Source organism: Rhinatrema bivittatum, chromosome 6 (assembly GCF_901001135.1).
Source record: "Rhinatrema bivittatum chromosome 6, aRhiBiv1.1, whole genome shotgun sequence".
Classification (NCBI taxonomy): domain Eukaryota; kingdom Metazoa; phylum Chordata; class Amphibia; order Gymnophiona; family Rhinatrematidae; genus Rhinatrema; species Rhinatrema bivittatum.
Window position 1 is genome coordinate 297,084,652 of NC_042620.1, and position 16,672 is coordinate 297,101,323.

Here is a 16,672-nt window from a genome sequence, read left to right on the forward strand (position 1 = left end):
ATCTGGATAAGTGTTCCGCTGAATATCTGGGTTAAGTTGCCTGGAGAACTAGACAGGAAAATTGGTTCTTACCTGCTAATTTTCGTTCCTGTAATACCACGGATCAGTCTAGACTGCTGGGTTATGCCTCCCTTCCAGCAGATTCAGACAGAGAAAAAACTTGAAGAGCACCCCCTGTAAGTACGGTGCACCCCCTGCAACCCCCTTCAGTATAAACAGTATCAAAGCAGAAATTGAATTCTAACTGGTAACAGCAATCCAAATCCAATGGCTAGATCAAATCTAATACAAAAAACTACGTGCAGATTAAGAGCATTGTGAAATCTTCATTCTGCTACGCAGTCTGACAGTAAAATTGAAAGAAAAAAAAAAAAGGATTTGAGCGGATCCGCTCTGGGCGGGCGTCTGGACTGATCCGTGGTACTACAGGAATGAAAAATAGCAGGTAAGAACCAAATTTTCCTTTCCCTGTATGTACCTGGATCAGTCCAGACTCCTGGGATGTACAAAAGCTGCCTTACATGGGGTGGGACCTAGAAAGCCCCGCTCGAAGTACACTACTCCCAAAACTCTCGGAGTCAGGAGCCCTAACGTCCAAACGGTAAGGCCGAGCAAAAGTATGCAAAGATTTCCAAGTCACCGCTCTACCGATTTCCTGGGGGCAGACCAACTGACTTTCTGCCCAGGACGCAGCCTGAGATCGAAGCGAATGAGCCTTAAGACAGTCTGGAACCGTTCGCCCGTGACATATGTACCCTGAAGCAATAGCTTTCTTTAACCACCGGGCAATGGTGGCCTTGGAAGTCTTATGTCCCTTCTTAGGACCGCTCCACAGGACAAAAAGATGATCTGACAAATGAAATTCGTACCCGCCTAACATCCAAGTTCCTCAATTCGTGAGCATGCGGAGAATCTTGATCCAAATCCGGAAACGCAGGCAACTCAACCGACTGGTTCATATGAAAAGCCGATGCAACCTTAGGAAGAAAAGACAGCACCGTTCAGAGAGACGCCAGAGTCTGAAAACCTAAGAAAAGGTTCATAACAAGATAGTGCTTGAATCTCAGACACCCTCCGAGCCGAGCAGATAGCCACCAAAAACACCGTTTTGAGCGTAAGGTCCTTTAAAGTAACGCGCTTGAGCAGTTCAAAAGGAGGTTTGCACAATATTCGAAGGACCAAATTCAAACTCCAAGAGGGCCAAACATCCCGGAGAGGAGGATTCAAGTGCTTAGCACCTCTAAGAAAAACATACTACATCAGGATGAGCCGCTATGGACGCTCCTTCCACCTTTCCTCGTAAACAGTCTAAAGCCGCCACTTGAACACTTAGAGAACTGAAAGCTAACCCCTTCACCTAACCCTCTTGTAAGAAGGCTAGGATGTGGACTATCGAGGCGTGTCTAGGGGAAACTTTTGATCTACTACACCAAGAGTCAAAAAACTTTCCACACCCGGACATACGTAAGAGAGGTCGATGTTTTGTGAGCCCGCAAAACAGTGGAAATTACTGTATCCGGATAACCCTTCTTTCTCAATTGCCTCCTCTCATAAGCCAAGCCACTAGACAAAAGCAATCCACCTGATTGAAAAATACTGCACCTTGCCTCAGTAGATTTGGAAGATGACAAAGATGGAGCGGGCCGCCTACCGCTAGGTTGACGAGATCTGCGAACCACGGCCTCCGTGGCCACTCTGGAGCTACCAGGACCATTGTCCCCGAATGGGCCTCTATTCTTCTTAAGACCTTTCCCACCAGGGGCCAAGGAGGAAAGATATAGAGCAGAATGTCGTGGGGCCACAGATGAACAAGGGCATCCACTCCTTCCACCCCGTGTTCACGTCTGCGACTGAAGAAGCGAGGCACCTTGGCATTCACCCTAGTCACCATTAAATCCAAGTGGGGAACTCCCCACTGATGAGTTAATAACTTGAACGCCTCTTCGGAGAACTCCCACTCTCCGGGATCCAGTCGCTGACTGCTCAGAAAATCTGCCTAAACATTGTCTACCCCGGCAATGTGAGAAGCCGCTAACCTGGCCAGATTTCACTCCGCTCAAGCCATGAGCTGGTCTGCCTCCGAAGCAACTGGACAGCTCTTCATTCCTCCTTGCCAGTTGATGTATGCTATCGTTGTCGCATTGTTGGACAGTACCCTCACCGACTGATGATGAATGAGAGGAAGGAATTTCCGCAAGGCCAATCATACCACTCTCGTTTCCAGACTGCCCCCCAACTGGAAAGACTGGCGTCCGTCATCACAATGATCCACTGAGGGACTTCCAGATCCACCCCTCGAACTCACCAGGTCCAGCCACCAATCGAGACTGGACCTGGTGAGTTCCTGGAGCGGCAAGGGAATCTGGAACTCTTCTGATTTGGGATCCCAACGTGAGAGCAAAGCCCAAGGAACCAACTCCAGCGTAGACGCCATAGAACCAAGCACCTGCAAGTAATCCCAGATGCTGGGGACTGGCAGGGACAAGAGACGATGAACTTGAGATGTCAGCTTGTCTATCTTCTCCAGCATAAAGAAGATCTTCCCGATCTTACTATTGAACCGTGCTCCCAAAAAATCCAGGACTCTGGTAGGACACAACTGGCTCTTGGTGGGATTGATGATCCACCCAAGAGAAGGGCAACCGCTGTCTTGCATAGATCCTCTGATTTTGCTCAAATGAGCTAATTGTCCAAGTAAGGATGAACCAGAATCCCTTCCTGGAGAGCCGCCGCCACCACCACCACCTTGGTAAAAGTGCGGGAAGTGGTAGCCAGCCCGAATGGTAGGGCCTGAAACTGGTAATGTTTACCGAGGACCATGAAACATAGATACCTCTGATGGTCTTTCCGAATCGCTATGTGCAGGTATGCTTCCGTCAAATTGAGGGAAACTAAAAACTCTCCTCCTCTGACAGAGGCGATTACAGACCGTAGAGTTTCCATGCGAAAATGGGGCACTCTAAGAACTCTGTTGACTTTCTTTAGGTCCAAAATCGGACGGAAGGATCCCTCCTTCTTGGGAACCACAAAATAAATTGAATATCTGCCGGTTCTTTGTTCGCCCAAAGGAAGCAGGATCACCGCTCCTAGGTCTACCAATTAATGAAGTGTTTGAACCACCTGGCGTCATTTCTCCAAGGACACGCAGGGAGACACCAGAAACAGGTCGTGCGAGCAAAATCTAAAGCGTAGCCATGTTCTATGTTGTTTAGAATCTAGTGATCCGATGTGATCTTGACCCACTCCTTGTAAAATAGGGACAGCCGCCCTCCCCCCCTCCCCCGACAACTGGAATGGAGGAATGGGTCGGTGCTATCTCATTGGGAGGACCTAGCTCCTGCTGCACCCGGAGCGACATTGTCTTGGACAGGCCTACGGCCGCAAAAGGAATGAGACCAAGACTGGGGCCTCCCCGATGGCTGCCTCTGACCAAATGTGGATGGTCTGGCGAAACCGGCGCTGACCTCTAAAACGAGAATGGGAAGGACCGAAACCCCTGGAGGCTTTCAGTGTATCCTCAGGGAGTTTGTACACCTTATTATCCCCCCAAGAATTTAATGAGTTGCTCCAAATCATCTCCAAAAAGGAATTTTCCCCTGAAAGGAAAAGCTCCCAACTGCGACTCGGATGAAACATTGGCCGACCAATTAGGTAGCTACAAAAGTCTGCGGGCCGACACCGCGGAAGCCATTGTGCGGGAAGACATACGGAAGAGATCATACAAAGCACTGGCTCCATACGCCGCAACCGCCGCCTCCAAATGATCGGCCTGCTCTGCCTCTTCCGGGGAAAGTTCCCTGGCACTCAGGAGCTGTTGCACCCACCTGAGGCTCGCGCGTTGCATCAAACTACTACAAATGGCTGCCTTAACCCCAAGGGCCGACACCTCAAAGACTCTTTTGAGAAGAACTTCAAGTTTACAATCCTGGGGATCCTTAAGGGCCGCTGCCCCAACAACCGGAATAGTCGTACGCTTCGTGACTGCTGACATGGCCGCATCCACTTTAGGAAGGCTAGCTTCTGGAGTATCCCACTCCCGGAACATAAGCTGAAGTAACATGGGATGAAATGGGAAAGTTCGAGCCAGGGGGCGTAGACCAGAAAGTACTGGATTCACGGGATCCTGACCCTGGGGTGCCTGTGGGCCCTGTATGCCCAGCTCCGCGAGAACATGCGGGATCACTGGCTCTAATTCATCCCTACGAAACAGCCTAAGGACCTGAGGATCATTCCCTTCCACAGGCGCCACACGCTCTGAATCATCGTCTGCATCAGTCTGAAGCGGATCTGCCGTCACGGTATTACCTTGGACCCTGGACCCGACGATCCCCGGACCACCCGAATGCGGGAGACCTCAGGGAGGATCCGCCCTAGGAACCTTCCCAGGGGGGGGGGGGCCCAACCGCTGGTCAACCCGAAGTACGACCCAGGGCTCCGATCGTTTGGAGACAGCTGCGGAGGGACGTCCCCTCCCCCTACAGATAAATCTGCATCGGCATCACAAGCATCTAAAATGGCCAGCATTCCTGCGCTCCGCGGGAACGGAGCAGGCCGTGCTCCATGAGGCAGAAACGATTTACCCGCCCCACGGGACCACGCTGTAGGCGTCCCCCTCCTGCTCGCCGCTGCCGCCGACGGGCCCTCTCTCCTGGGGATACACCGGGAGCAGATGTTCTTGTGGGAGAGCCGAGTTGTCGGCTCCCCGCAGGCACAACAGAACGAGGCGCGCGCATGCCGCGGTGCAGAGGAGGGGAAATCTGAAAACTAACCTCCGGAGTCCGGGAGGCCAGAAAACGCCGCTGTCTGTGTTTTGTTTTTTTTTTTCAGCACAGCAAAGCGACACTCTCAGGCTTCACCAGAGTACAAAGCTTTATAGTCTCTGGGCCGGGGAGGGGGGGGGGGAAGGGACCGGCCCACCGGTAAATCCCCCCCAGTTACTCCCCGCTGTGCAGCTCCGGGAATGCGGGTTGCTAAAGCTAACCCCTGCCAAGCCTACCACCAAGGAGGGAAGCTCAGATGAGACTATCCCTTGGGAGGCAACGAGCTCTTGCTTTATTTATTTATTTATTTGAAGAAACAGAGTCTTGAAGAAACAGTTGATTTAGCCAAAAATAGAATAAGGATTCCTGCTGCTAGTACCCTTTTTTTTTTTTTTTTTTTTTTAAAGAACCAAACTACCAGGACCACAGGTTCTGCCACCTTCATCTGCTGGAGACAGAGAAATACTGAAGGTGGCTGCATGGGGTGCCCTTCAAGTTTTTCTCTGTCTCCATCGGTTGGACGGAAGGCATAACCCAGCAGTCTGGACTGATCCGGGTACGTACAGGGAACTGCTAATTGTGTGTCCACACAAATAATTCCAAATATGCATAAACTGACGTCTACATCTGATATATCTCAAAATTTTTCCTAATTAGTAAATCAGTCCCTATGCTGAATAATTAGCACTTTGATGTGACATGCACAATGAGTCTGAGATATGAAATCTTCCAAGTTGGCTGCACATTGACTTCTAGTATACTGAGTGTAAACGTCATTGTATGTTATATCTCAGTTCTGACCTGCCTTCAGGCCGTAACTATCACCTCAAAAAGTCACTGATTAGCCCAAAAGTCATGCATCACCAGATGTTTAATTTGCAGGGGTTGTACAGAAACCCCTCTCTTATTTACAGCCTGTCCCCACCCTGTACACAATCTGCAAGTGTCAGGAGACGTAGTCTCATGATCCTTTAGTGTAAGGCACATATGAATAATCCTTGTTACTCATAATGCTTCTTTGCAAGCAGATCATGCTATCACCTTGGCTCTCGAGCCTCCCTGGAGCTGCGGCTTCCACTGCTGAACCAGCCCTTACAGGAAAATCTCTGGCTGGAAGCATTGTATGCCCGTAGTACACTGGAGGATTTAGCTGTAAACCTGCCCTCACTCCCCAAGCCAAGAATTACTGGGAACAGGAAGAGCAGCAAAGCTGAAGAGAAACTGCAAAAGCAACAAAGCTAGAGGTTCCCATGCAAAAGCCAGAATAATAATAATAATTAGCACTGCACACTGTTCCTAAACTAGGGGCCCTGGAAGCTCTGGCCTCTTAATACCTTGGCAGGAAACTAAGCAAAAAAACAAAAATTAAATTAAATAAAAAGATGAAGTCTGAAAGTTCTCATTAAAGATGGGGATTTTTTTTTTTTTTTTTAAATAAGAGTTTGCAAACATAATCGACAATCTTCTAACTGGGTTCATGAATATTTCTGGTACCTGTACATTTGAACGGATTCCTGTTTATTAATGGAGTTTGCCCAATTATTTGCTTGGTAGTCTCCAGGGCTAACAAGTGTTTAAAACAAATGCACCGAACGGGCGTGAGCAAGGAAAAGAAAAAAAAAATGCAGAGAGCAAAAGAGAAAGATCGGGGAGCAAGAGTGTCCCAGTGAGAGGGCAAGTCAGCCAAACCGTAGTCAAGTAGGTATTGTGGAGCAGAAACGTTTTCTTCACATTGCACCGCTAGCTGCACATTTATTTTACAGCAAAAATAGGCAAAATCCCCCCCCTGGGGGAGAGCGGTCGGCAAACGAAATTCTTTGCCCATCCCTTGTACCATTAATGAGGCAGGTACCAGTGAGCTAAGGGGGGGGACAGGGCTGCTTAGCAGATTTCAGACTTACTCCCCACGTACCACACAGCAGAAAGCCCCAGATGCCGAAGCTCCAGCGAGAAGGTGCCATGGTGAGTGCTTGGCTCGGCTTCGTCCCTGAAAAGAAAGCAGAATGAACCGATTTGTGCTGTTTGGTCCGGCGGGGGGCGTTGCCTCAGGTCGCTCCTCCCCCCTGCTCACACGGAACGGACCCCACTGGACGCACCCGTCCCGGCTGCTGCTGCTGCTGCTAACTCTGCAGCCCAACCCTTTGCCCAGTGGTTTCACGTCTAACTCCCCCCCCCCCCTCCCCAGGAATGCCTGGAAACGCGGGGGCTCCTAAACTCTATTGCACTCTTCCGGTGACAACCTGGAAAATGGGCCCTTGCCGTACTTCAGCCCCACAGTTCAAAGATCCCCCGTATCACAAGGCTCAGTCTGTTTTCATTAAGTGACTGAATAACTTTTACTAGCAGCTGGATCCTGTAAGGGAGTGATAAGCCGCATACCAAACCCAGCATCAACCATGCCATCCTTCACATCCGAGGGAGATGACAGCCCAGGATAAATTCTAATGACCATTATAATATTTGCTCCTTACCTCATCCCTTACAGGAAAAAACAGAAGGTAGCAGTGAGAGAGAGCCTTTGTTGTGCCGTCAGCCTTTTGACCTTTACTCTGGAAGGGTTCTGATAATGGTCCACATTTAGAGTCACAAGGACCGTGGGGGGTACTTCTCATGATACTCAACAGCAGGGTCAGGATGGGGGAGAACGCCTCTTGCGTCAGGTCTAAGGCAGTGTCAGCAGCAGGGCTGCTTTTACTCTGCTCCAAGCAGGCGTTAATAGCTGAGCAATAAATGTGCGTCTGTAATAGCGATGAGCGCTATTACATTCACTCCACTTCCAACGCGCGTTAAATGGGCGCTAATCCCCCTATTGCATTAGGGGTGGATTAGGGGTGGATTAAAGGGGTCGATGCAATACAGTGTGCTCGCCTGAGCGCACTGTATTGCATCGACCCCTTTAAATTTATTTTCCGCTTTCTGACCTTTCAGAGTAGATTGCATTAGGAACTGTAGGTACTGATGAGCGCTATTACATTCACTCCACTTCCAACGCGCGTTAAATAGGCGCTAATCCCCCTATTGGATTAGGGGTGGATTAGGGGTGGATTAAAGGGGTCGATGCAATACAGTGTGCTCGCCTGAGCGCACTGTATTGCATCGACCCCTTTAAATTTATTTTCCGCTTTCTGACCTTTCAGAGCAGATTGCATTAGGAACTGTAGGTACTTCCCTATCTCCAGAGGGCTTACAGTCTAAGAAGGTAGTTTTAAGACCCGCGCACACGTGCCCATACATGTGCATATTGGTGCACAAGGGAAGATATGCTGGACACTTGCACGTGCATGTTAAAAATATGCCAACTGCCCTGATTATGCTCCTAATTTTAAGAGGTTACTTGAGCACAACTAGCACGCGTGTGTCGGCTTTTACATGCATATTTCAGTGGATTTTAAAACATGCTGTTGCAAGGTACATTTCCAGTTTTCCAATTAGTCCACCAATTTGTCCAGTTTAGTTAATCTTGAGGTCTTTCAGACCTCTCTGGTTCTTCATCCTTCGTGCCACCCAGTTGACCCAGACCCTCTCACCCTGTTGTAAAAACCCTACAGACTTGCTCGTCATCAGAAGCAGCAGTAAAGTGATATGGATATCTAGCGTACACATACTGTGGTTTTAAAAAACAGGGGTACAACATGTAAGTCTTGTTCCCACCCTAGAACACTCATCTCTGCTTCTGCCCTCTTATTCTCCCCCCCCCCCCCCCAATATAGGTACATTTGCACATATTTTGTGGCTTTTTAAAATCTGCATTTCTTGTACACAGCCAGCATACGCATGTATAAGGGCATTTCTGCATGAGCAACACTTTTAAAGTTAACCTGTAAGGTTGTAACTGAGAGTGAAATGACTAGCCCAAGGTCAGAAAGAGTGATAGTGGGATCTGAATCCTGGCTTTACTGGTTTGTAGCCCGCTGCTCTAACCATTAGGCTATACCTCCACTTTGATATGAAACGTTGATTGAAAGGAACATCTTACTCTAGAGTTTCTACAAGCCACAGGAATTACAAAGCTAAGTAATATTTAATATTGATTGATTTATCTGATATCCGTGATTACAGTGATTTGGAAAAGAATATTTCTTTGGCATAGAAGCATGAAATATTTTTTATTATCTGGAGATGCGTTGGAAGCAGCTTCTCTCTTCCTCTCTACAGCTTCCGGTTTTTAGTGGTAAAAATTAATGTGTTTTTCACAGAATAAAAAGAGAAAAACAGGAGATTTTTCTGACTGATGATTTTGCAAAAGTAACTAAACTGGGAGTTAATTCACCATAATTTAGCATCTGAATTCTTTGCCTCCTGAAACAAAAAAAAGTTCTGACATGTGTTTGGTATACTAGGATTGCCAAACGGCTCTGGATTTTCAGGATAGGTTGATCCGGTCCTGGTTTTACCTCACTGCATTCTGGGACTTATTCTGATTTCCCTACTGCATTCCCTCAGAAAATCAAGACTATAAGTACCTGCTTCCAGAGGAGTAAAACAAGCACTGGATCAACTTGTCCTGAAAATCTGGAGCCGATTGGCAACCCTGTAATATATACAGATTGTGATTGGGTATTCTTGTTTTCATTTTACAGTTGTGGCCTCCGATTTTTTGGAGTCACCCTCTGGGTTGCCTCCTAGCTCCATATCATAAGGTAATCAAGTCCTGATTTTACCCAGTTGCATGCATGGACTTGTAGTTGATTGTCCCATTGATTTCTTTAAGAAAATCAGAACTATAAACCCATGTAAGTATACACTGCAGTAAATAGTCAGGACTGGATTAGCCTGCTCCTTATGACATGGAGCCAAATGGCAATACCTACCATCTTCACTCCATCTGTCAGGTGTGTCCGGCCGGGACACACCTGACAGATGGTTCTCACATGCGTGACACACTGAACATGTGCCATCTTGTAAACATACACTCTGCATCCATAGAAACCCTCTTGACACCCAACAATGGGTCAGAGCAGATCTAGTGCATTACCCGAACAACTCACCATATAAAAAGGATATTCTGATGACATCTCAGTAAAAGCAAAACAAATTCCCTTTACTACCAGGCACAATAGCTTTCCTTATGAAAAGACAGTAATTTACCATTAATGCATGACTTATTGAGAAAACACAACAAATAAGATTAATACAAATGCCTGCATGCTAGTAAAATACCTCACCTCGATCACACACACAAAGCCGACCTTTACTAAGGACAGAAAACCCACAAATTATAAATATGGAGACAGAACTGGAATGGAAAACCAAAACAGCCACTCTGCATGCACTGCAAACCTGGAGAAATGGAAAGAGAAATATAGCACCTAACACAGTCCCAGGATCTGCAATAATGCACAGAAACTAATCTGCACAACGTTACACCTGCAATATAGCATGCACTCCAACCCTATCTATGAAAAGGTAACACTACAAATATTAAATCAGGCCCTTAACACCAATACACCTCCTATTAGGAAAACAGAACAAGCCAAGCTGCTATAGATCCCCATACAGAAATAAGTGTAAAACTATATGAAAAAATGTTTCAAAAAAGCTGATGAATAGAATAACATCCAACTATTAAAAACTCATAAAAATTATTAAAAATTGTCCAAATACCAATTAAATATTTCAAAACAGAGACATTACATAATACCCAATTAAAATGGTAGTCAATCAATTTCTTGTAAATACCTCCCTCATACACAGTTAATCAATTCTATAACTTGTATCCTGTTGTTACATATTGTTACGTGTTCTTTGTAAAGCTTCTTGCTGAATTAACTGTGAACGGAGATGATGTTCCCAACGTATCTCGGTGTATAAAAACGCTCAAATAAATAAATAAATAAATAAAATCAAGAAAAATAAACTTAAAAATCCACCTTTACTTACCCTCTCCAGCAACTCTTCTACTTCTTTCCCTTGCAAGCCAAAAGCACACACCAGAAGCAGCAGCAGCTAAAGAAGCTCTGTCCTTACAGTCCTCTTCTTAGGGCCCACAACCAGTCACTCACTCACTCACACACACACACACACACACACACACACACACACACACACACACACACACAAATTAGACTCCATGTCCAGTCTTGGTCTCTCACATACACACCAGTCATCTTCCTAACCAGTCTCTCTCTCTCACACTCAGAAACACATCACCTCCCTGAACAATCTTTCTCAATCACACACATGCTCTCTCTTATATACAAGCTCAAAATCACACACAAATGTTCTTGCACCCATTCACACCCAAACACACCAGCACTCACCCAGGCACCCATTCACCACCCCCGCATCCACCCCCACCAGCTCTCACCCAGGCACCCATTCACACCCACCCCCACCAGCTCTCACCCAGGCTCCAATCACACCCACACCCTGGCTTCCATCCACACCCACCAGCTCTCACCCAGGCTCCCGTTCACATCCCCACCCACCAGCTCTCACCCAGGTTCCATTCACACCCACACCCAGGCTTCCATCCACACCCACCAGCTCTCACCCAGGCTCCCATTCACACCCACACCCAGACTCCCATCCACACCCACCAGCTCTCACCCAGGCTCCAATTCACACCCACACCCAGGCTCCCATCCACATCCACCAGCTCTCACCCAGGCTCCCATTCACACATGCATGCATGCACCGGGCCTCGGGTGAGCTCCAATTCTGCCGTGGCTTTACTCCAGCGGGCCTTTTTCGCTGCCACGAGGATGAGCTCCCATGGCAGCCTTGCTTGGCTGGGGTCAGGTTTCCTCTTCGCAGCCTTGGGGATGAACTCCCATGGTGGCCTTGATTCATCGAGGTCGGGCTTCTTCGCTGCCATGGGGATGAGCTCCCGTGGCTGCCACTCCTCCCAGCCCCTCCCCCCCCAACCAGCCTATGCTATACCCTTTATTCCTGCCTCACCGGCCAATCAGAGGATTCCTCCCTACTCCCACTGGCAGGTAGAAGGGAGGAGGCTTCCCATTGGCCTGTGGGAGCAGGGAACGGGGAAGTACAACCAGGGCAGTGGGACACTGTGAGCCGCGACACACCGGTTGAGAATTGCTGCCTTAGATCATTCTGAGTTCTTATGTATAATACTGTTCTTGAGTTCTCATGTATAATATTCTTGAGTTCTTATATATAATGTTCTTGAGTTCTTATGTATAATACTGTTCTTGAGTTCTCTTGTATAATATTCCTGAGTTCCTATGTATATTGATCTTGAGTTCTCATGTATAAAGTTGTTCAAATGAAGGCCAACACTACTACTTCAAATGAAGGCCAACACTAATACCGGTATTATAAAAACAAACAAATAAATAAATAAAATAAATAAATTCAATTTTACTATCTAGGCTTCAATCTTTTGGCATATTAGACACTGTATTTAAATGGTTTCAGTCATATCTAACAAACCGTACATATCAAATAAATATTGACCCCCAACTCTTCCGACTGGTACGATATCTCCTCAGATGTGCCTTAAGGTTCTGCCCTTTCTGCCTCTCTCTTCAATATTTACTTGTTACCGTTATGCTACCTATTAAACAACTTAGGTATCCAATTTAAAATTTACGCTGATAATATTCAGTTTTTCATTCCTTACTCCTCATCTTGGACCAAGACTCTAAGCACTGTCTGCCTATATATCAAAACTATAAATAGCTGGCTCTCACATAATCGACTGAAAATACCGCAAAGTCTGAAATTCTTCACCTATCCTCAGTTCCACACTCCACTTGAAGTTCCCTGACACAACTCGATTTAGGCGGTACTTTAATCCCAATAACGTCAAAAGCATGCAACCTAGGCGTCATATTGGACTCAAGTCTATCCATGTCACATCACATTTCCCATATTGTAAAAAATTCTCTCTTTAAACTCCAATGCTGAAACGCCTACATCCACTCTTATACTCCAACGACTTTTGCACAATTTTGCAATCTTTAATCTTTAGTGGCCTTGATTACTGTAACGCGCTCTTGATTGGTCTCTATGATAATGCCATCCGTCCTTTACAATTAATGCAGAATTCGGCAGCTAGGATCCTAACTGGCATATCTCGCAGAGATCATATTTCTCCCATCTTATAGTCCTTATATTGGTTACCCATCCAATACAGAATCAGATACAAAATTCTCTCCATTATATATAACTTAATCCAAAATGACAATTCCACATGGTTAAGTACCCAACTTCAAATATATCAACCGAACAGAAATTTATGCTCAATACACAAAAACTTATTACAAGTACCCACAATTAGAATTACCGGACTAGATATCACAAGAAGACGTGTCTTTTCTGTTGCTGGCTCCCAAATCTGGAATGCAATCCCTGATAATCTGAGACAGATTACCAACAGCAAAGAGTTTAAAAAGAATTTGAAAACCTTTCTTTTCAGGAGTGCCTTTGACGCTATTACCAATTTCTAAATTCACCTCCCCACAGCTCTAAGAAAATTACCACCGTGATATCACCCACTCGTCCGAATTTTAAATCGGCCACGCATGCAAATATAGTCACTTATGCGCGCCCTGCGTGTGTCGCGCACATCTTCAAAAGGGCCTGGCCACGCGTGTGACAATATGCGCATAATTGCTGAGCCCTGAAAAGGGGGCAGGCCGGAGAGGGTGGGGAGGGGTAGGACGGATGCCGGCCGGGACAGCGCGCGCCAGCATCCAGCAGGCGTGCATAAATTACTTCTGATCCTGAGAAGCAGCAAGTAATAAAATAAAATAAAAAGAGGCAAGGTAGGATAGGTTTAGGGCATGTGCACAAACTTTCTCTCTCATACATTAGCACACTCACATGTTCACTCACTCACATACATGTTTATTCTCACATACTCGTTAATTTTTCTCCCTTGTCCACATACATATGCACACTCACTTCTCTCCTTGTTCCACACACATACATGTACTCAGCTACACATGCACTCACTCCGCTCCCTTTTACACACACACACACACACACACACTCACTCTCTTCCAAACACATACATACACACTCACTTCTCTCCTTCCACACACATACATGCATTCCCTCCTGTTTTACACACACACACAAATTCACTTCTCTTCCTCTTCTATACGTATACATGCAGACTCACTCCTCTACCTTTTCCACATACGCCCATAAATGAATACACACACACACACACACACACACACTCTCACTCATTTACTTCTCTCCCTCTTCCACACACATATGCACTCTGATTCTCTCTTCTCGCCTCGATTCTTATTAGCCACAGGAGCCTCCTTTTTCCCCAGGCCCGCAGGACATGTGCTCCACTTCCTCCTCCTCCTCCTGCAGTGTTGGGCTGCTCTGCCCATGTTTTATTTTCAGCAGGTGGCCTGAAGTTGTTGCTCCTCCTCCTGCATCTGTAGTTTCTTGTTTCCTGCAGGGGAGGGCAACGCTCCTGCTCATCTCGCTTTTCACGCCATTTTCCTGAGGCACAGGTGCTGACGCTCCTCCTACCTTGAGACCGCACTGCTCCCGCCCCTTTCTCTTCCGGCCTTCTGCAGCAGGGCTCCCGAAGTTATCGGGTGTTGGCCCGGAGACCCAGCAATTCATTCAGAATTCCGGAGACTCCGAGCCAAATCCGGAGAGTTCCCAAGTATGCCCAGAGGATGACCAAAACAAATTATTAGTTCCCCTCCATCAATCCCTCCTTCTCACCCTTCCTGTACTCCATCTAATGACCTCTCTTAACCTCCTCCCCTCTCTCAATCTCTGTATCTCTCACTCCCCAGCCCACCCCTTCTCTCTCACCTCCTCCAGTCCTTTTCACACCTCCCAGTTGATTCTCTGTTATCCGCTCCCTCTCACGCCATCTCCCATTGCCTCCTCCCTCTCATCCTCTCTCTCAAACCTTCCAGCTTCATCTCCTCCCTCCAACCCTTTTTTCACGTCTCCATTCATTTTCCATCCCTCAGTTGATCCTCTGTCATTCCTTCTCTCTCACTCTCCAGAAGTAATCCCTCCCCACCTTATCCAACCCAAAAAACCCCCCCTCTTGCCTCTCATCCCTTTCTTCAAATAGCCCCTCTTCCAATCATCTCACTGGCCAGAGTCAATGGTAACATTTTCCTTTGGGCTCTGGGCAAAAGGCGGCTGATAACAGTGGGAAGAGAGAGAGAGAAGGCTGATGACAGAGGCAATGTTTATCTCTTGGTTGGGTTCAGTGGTTGGTGAGGGGAGGGCGGCAGTGAAAATCTCCACTGGCCATACACACGGCCCTCCCCTTCTTTCATGGCTGGTCCCCAAGCTGCCGCCGCGTGCAGATCACACCAGGGCCTGCGACAGCCCTGATCCCTCCTTGCACGGGGCTTCCTGCAACTACGGAAACTCAGCGTGTGCTTATTTACAGGCCCCGTGCTAACCTCCACTACGAATAATGCTGCTGGCACCTACAGAGTGCTGTCACTCGAGGCACTTGTGACCCCCAACTGAAGGATGTACGACCCCCATTTAGGGTCCCCAACCACAGTTTGGGAAGCCCTGCTAGAGCCTTGACTGTATGGAAGGGATTAACATCATTTCTGCTTACCTTTATCTGCAGCTGGATGGAGAGCTGTTTTCTGAGAGTCTGCAGTGGTAGGGTCTCTGCTGATTTTTTTTTTTTCTCTTTGCCACCAAGGGAGAGACAAAACTGGGACAAAACCTGACGGTTGGGTGATTAGGCAAGTGGCTGTAGTACCAGTCAGGACCACCCCCCCGCCCAGTTTCTGCAACTGAGAACTGTTTTATGCAGCATAAGGCCAAGGAAAGAGAGGAAGGATTAGGTATTTCTTCCTGAGGAAATGAAGCAAGCCCGATGAGGTGGGGGGTTGCCTGGAAAAAATAACCTCACAGAGCACGCAAAGCACTGTGCCTGAAACCATGCCGTACATGCACAAACGCATTGTAGAGCAGCGTTTCCCACCCAGGGTGCCATGGCATACTAGTGCGCCTTCAGACGTGATCGGGCGTGCCACGGGAAAGTCACCACCGCCCGATACTCAGATTCAAACCGCTACTTGGGCTCTGCTCTCAGCATAAAAGAGTCACCAGCAGTGGCTCATAAACCTACAAACTCTGAGAACACTGTGCTATCGTGCATGCCACCTCTTTCTATCTTTAGCATGAGCCCCCGCAGGGTGGTAGTTAATGGGCGGCATGCGGGGTAGACATTGCACAAGGCACCACCTCCTTTCCCCCCTCCCCCCCCCCCTTCCTGACCCTTCTCCTTTTAATCATTCCAGCCTCGGTCATCCCCATGTTGAGTAAAAGAGAGAGAGAGAGTGCGTGCACTGAGCGCTGGCTGTAACTCATTGGGGCAAATATTCAGCCGCTGAGCGGCGAGTTGTTAGCAGGAAACCCATATCCAGCTAACTTAACCGGGCTATCCAACTGCGTAGCTGCGCCACTGATTACACCCGGATGAGTTATCCAGGTTATCCTGCTAAACTCTGCTCCTCCCTGGAACGCCTACCTCCCGCCCCTGGAATGCCCCCGACCACTAAATTTTAGCCGGATAAGCCTTTCAAATATGCGGCTTAAGCCATTTAGACGGATAACTTGCCCGCTCTCCCACGTTTCTTCCTGAATCGGCCTGATAGAGAGTGCAGAACATACCGATGCCCGCACCACAGAAGTATAAAAAGCCACACAAAAAGACGGCAAAGTCGTACCCACCCAGGCTGCCCAGTACATAAATTTATGCACGCACGTTGCATAGAGCAAAGTCCTGCCCAGGCACCCTACAGTCCCTAAAGCCTAACATCAGACCCACAGCCCGGCAGTTGGGAATTTATTATGGTCAAGTAGAACGGTCTGCCCTCACTTCACACATCATACACACACACAGTGCCATAAGCTGGCAGACTGCTAGTGCTTTTACATTTCAAACATAACACTATCTTTTTTCTCCTTTCTCTCTTCCTTTC

General features: G+C 47.5%; 1 protein-coding gene across 4 annotated transcripts in view; it reads right to left on the bottom strand.

Moving 5' to 3' along the window:
* The window catches only part of XPNPEP2 (X-prolyl aminopeptidase 2), a 128,566-nt gene that overhangs the window by 106,723 nt on the left and 5,171 nt on the right, over positions 1-16,672 (bottom strand). For 2 of the 4 annotated variants that reach the window (XM_029607420.1, XM_029607419.1), the window contains exon 2: positions 6,673-6,747. In XM_029607420.1, coding sequence (XP_029463280.1) covers positions 6,673-6,747 — 75 coding nt within the window. Of the gene's footprint in view, positions 1-6,661; positions 6,748-6,856; positions 6,892-16,672 lie in introns of those variants that run through there. The other 2 variants (XM_029607422.1, XM_029607423.1) reach the window with 2 other exon arrangements.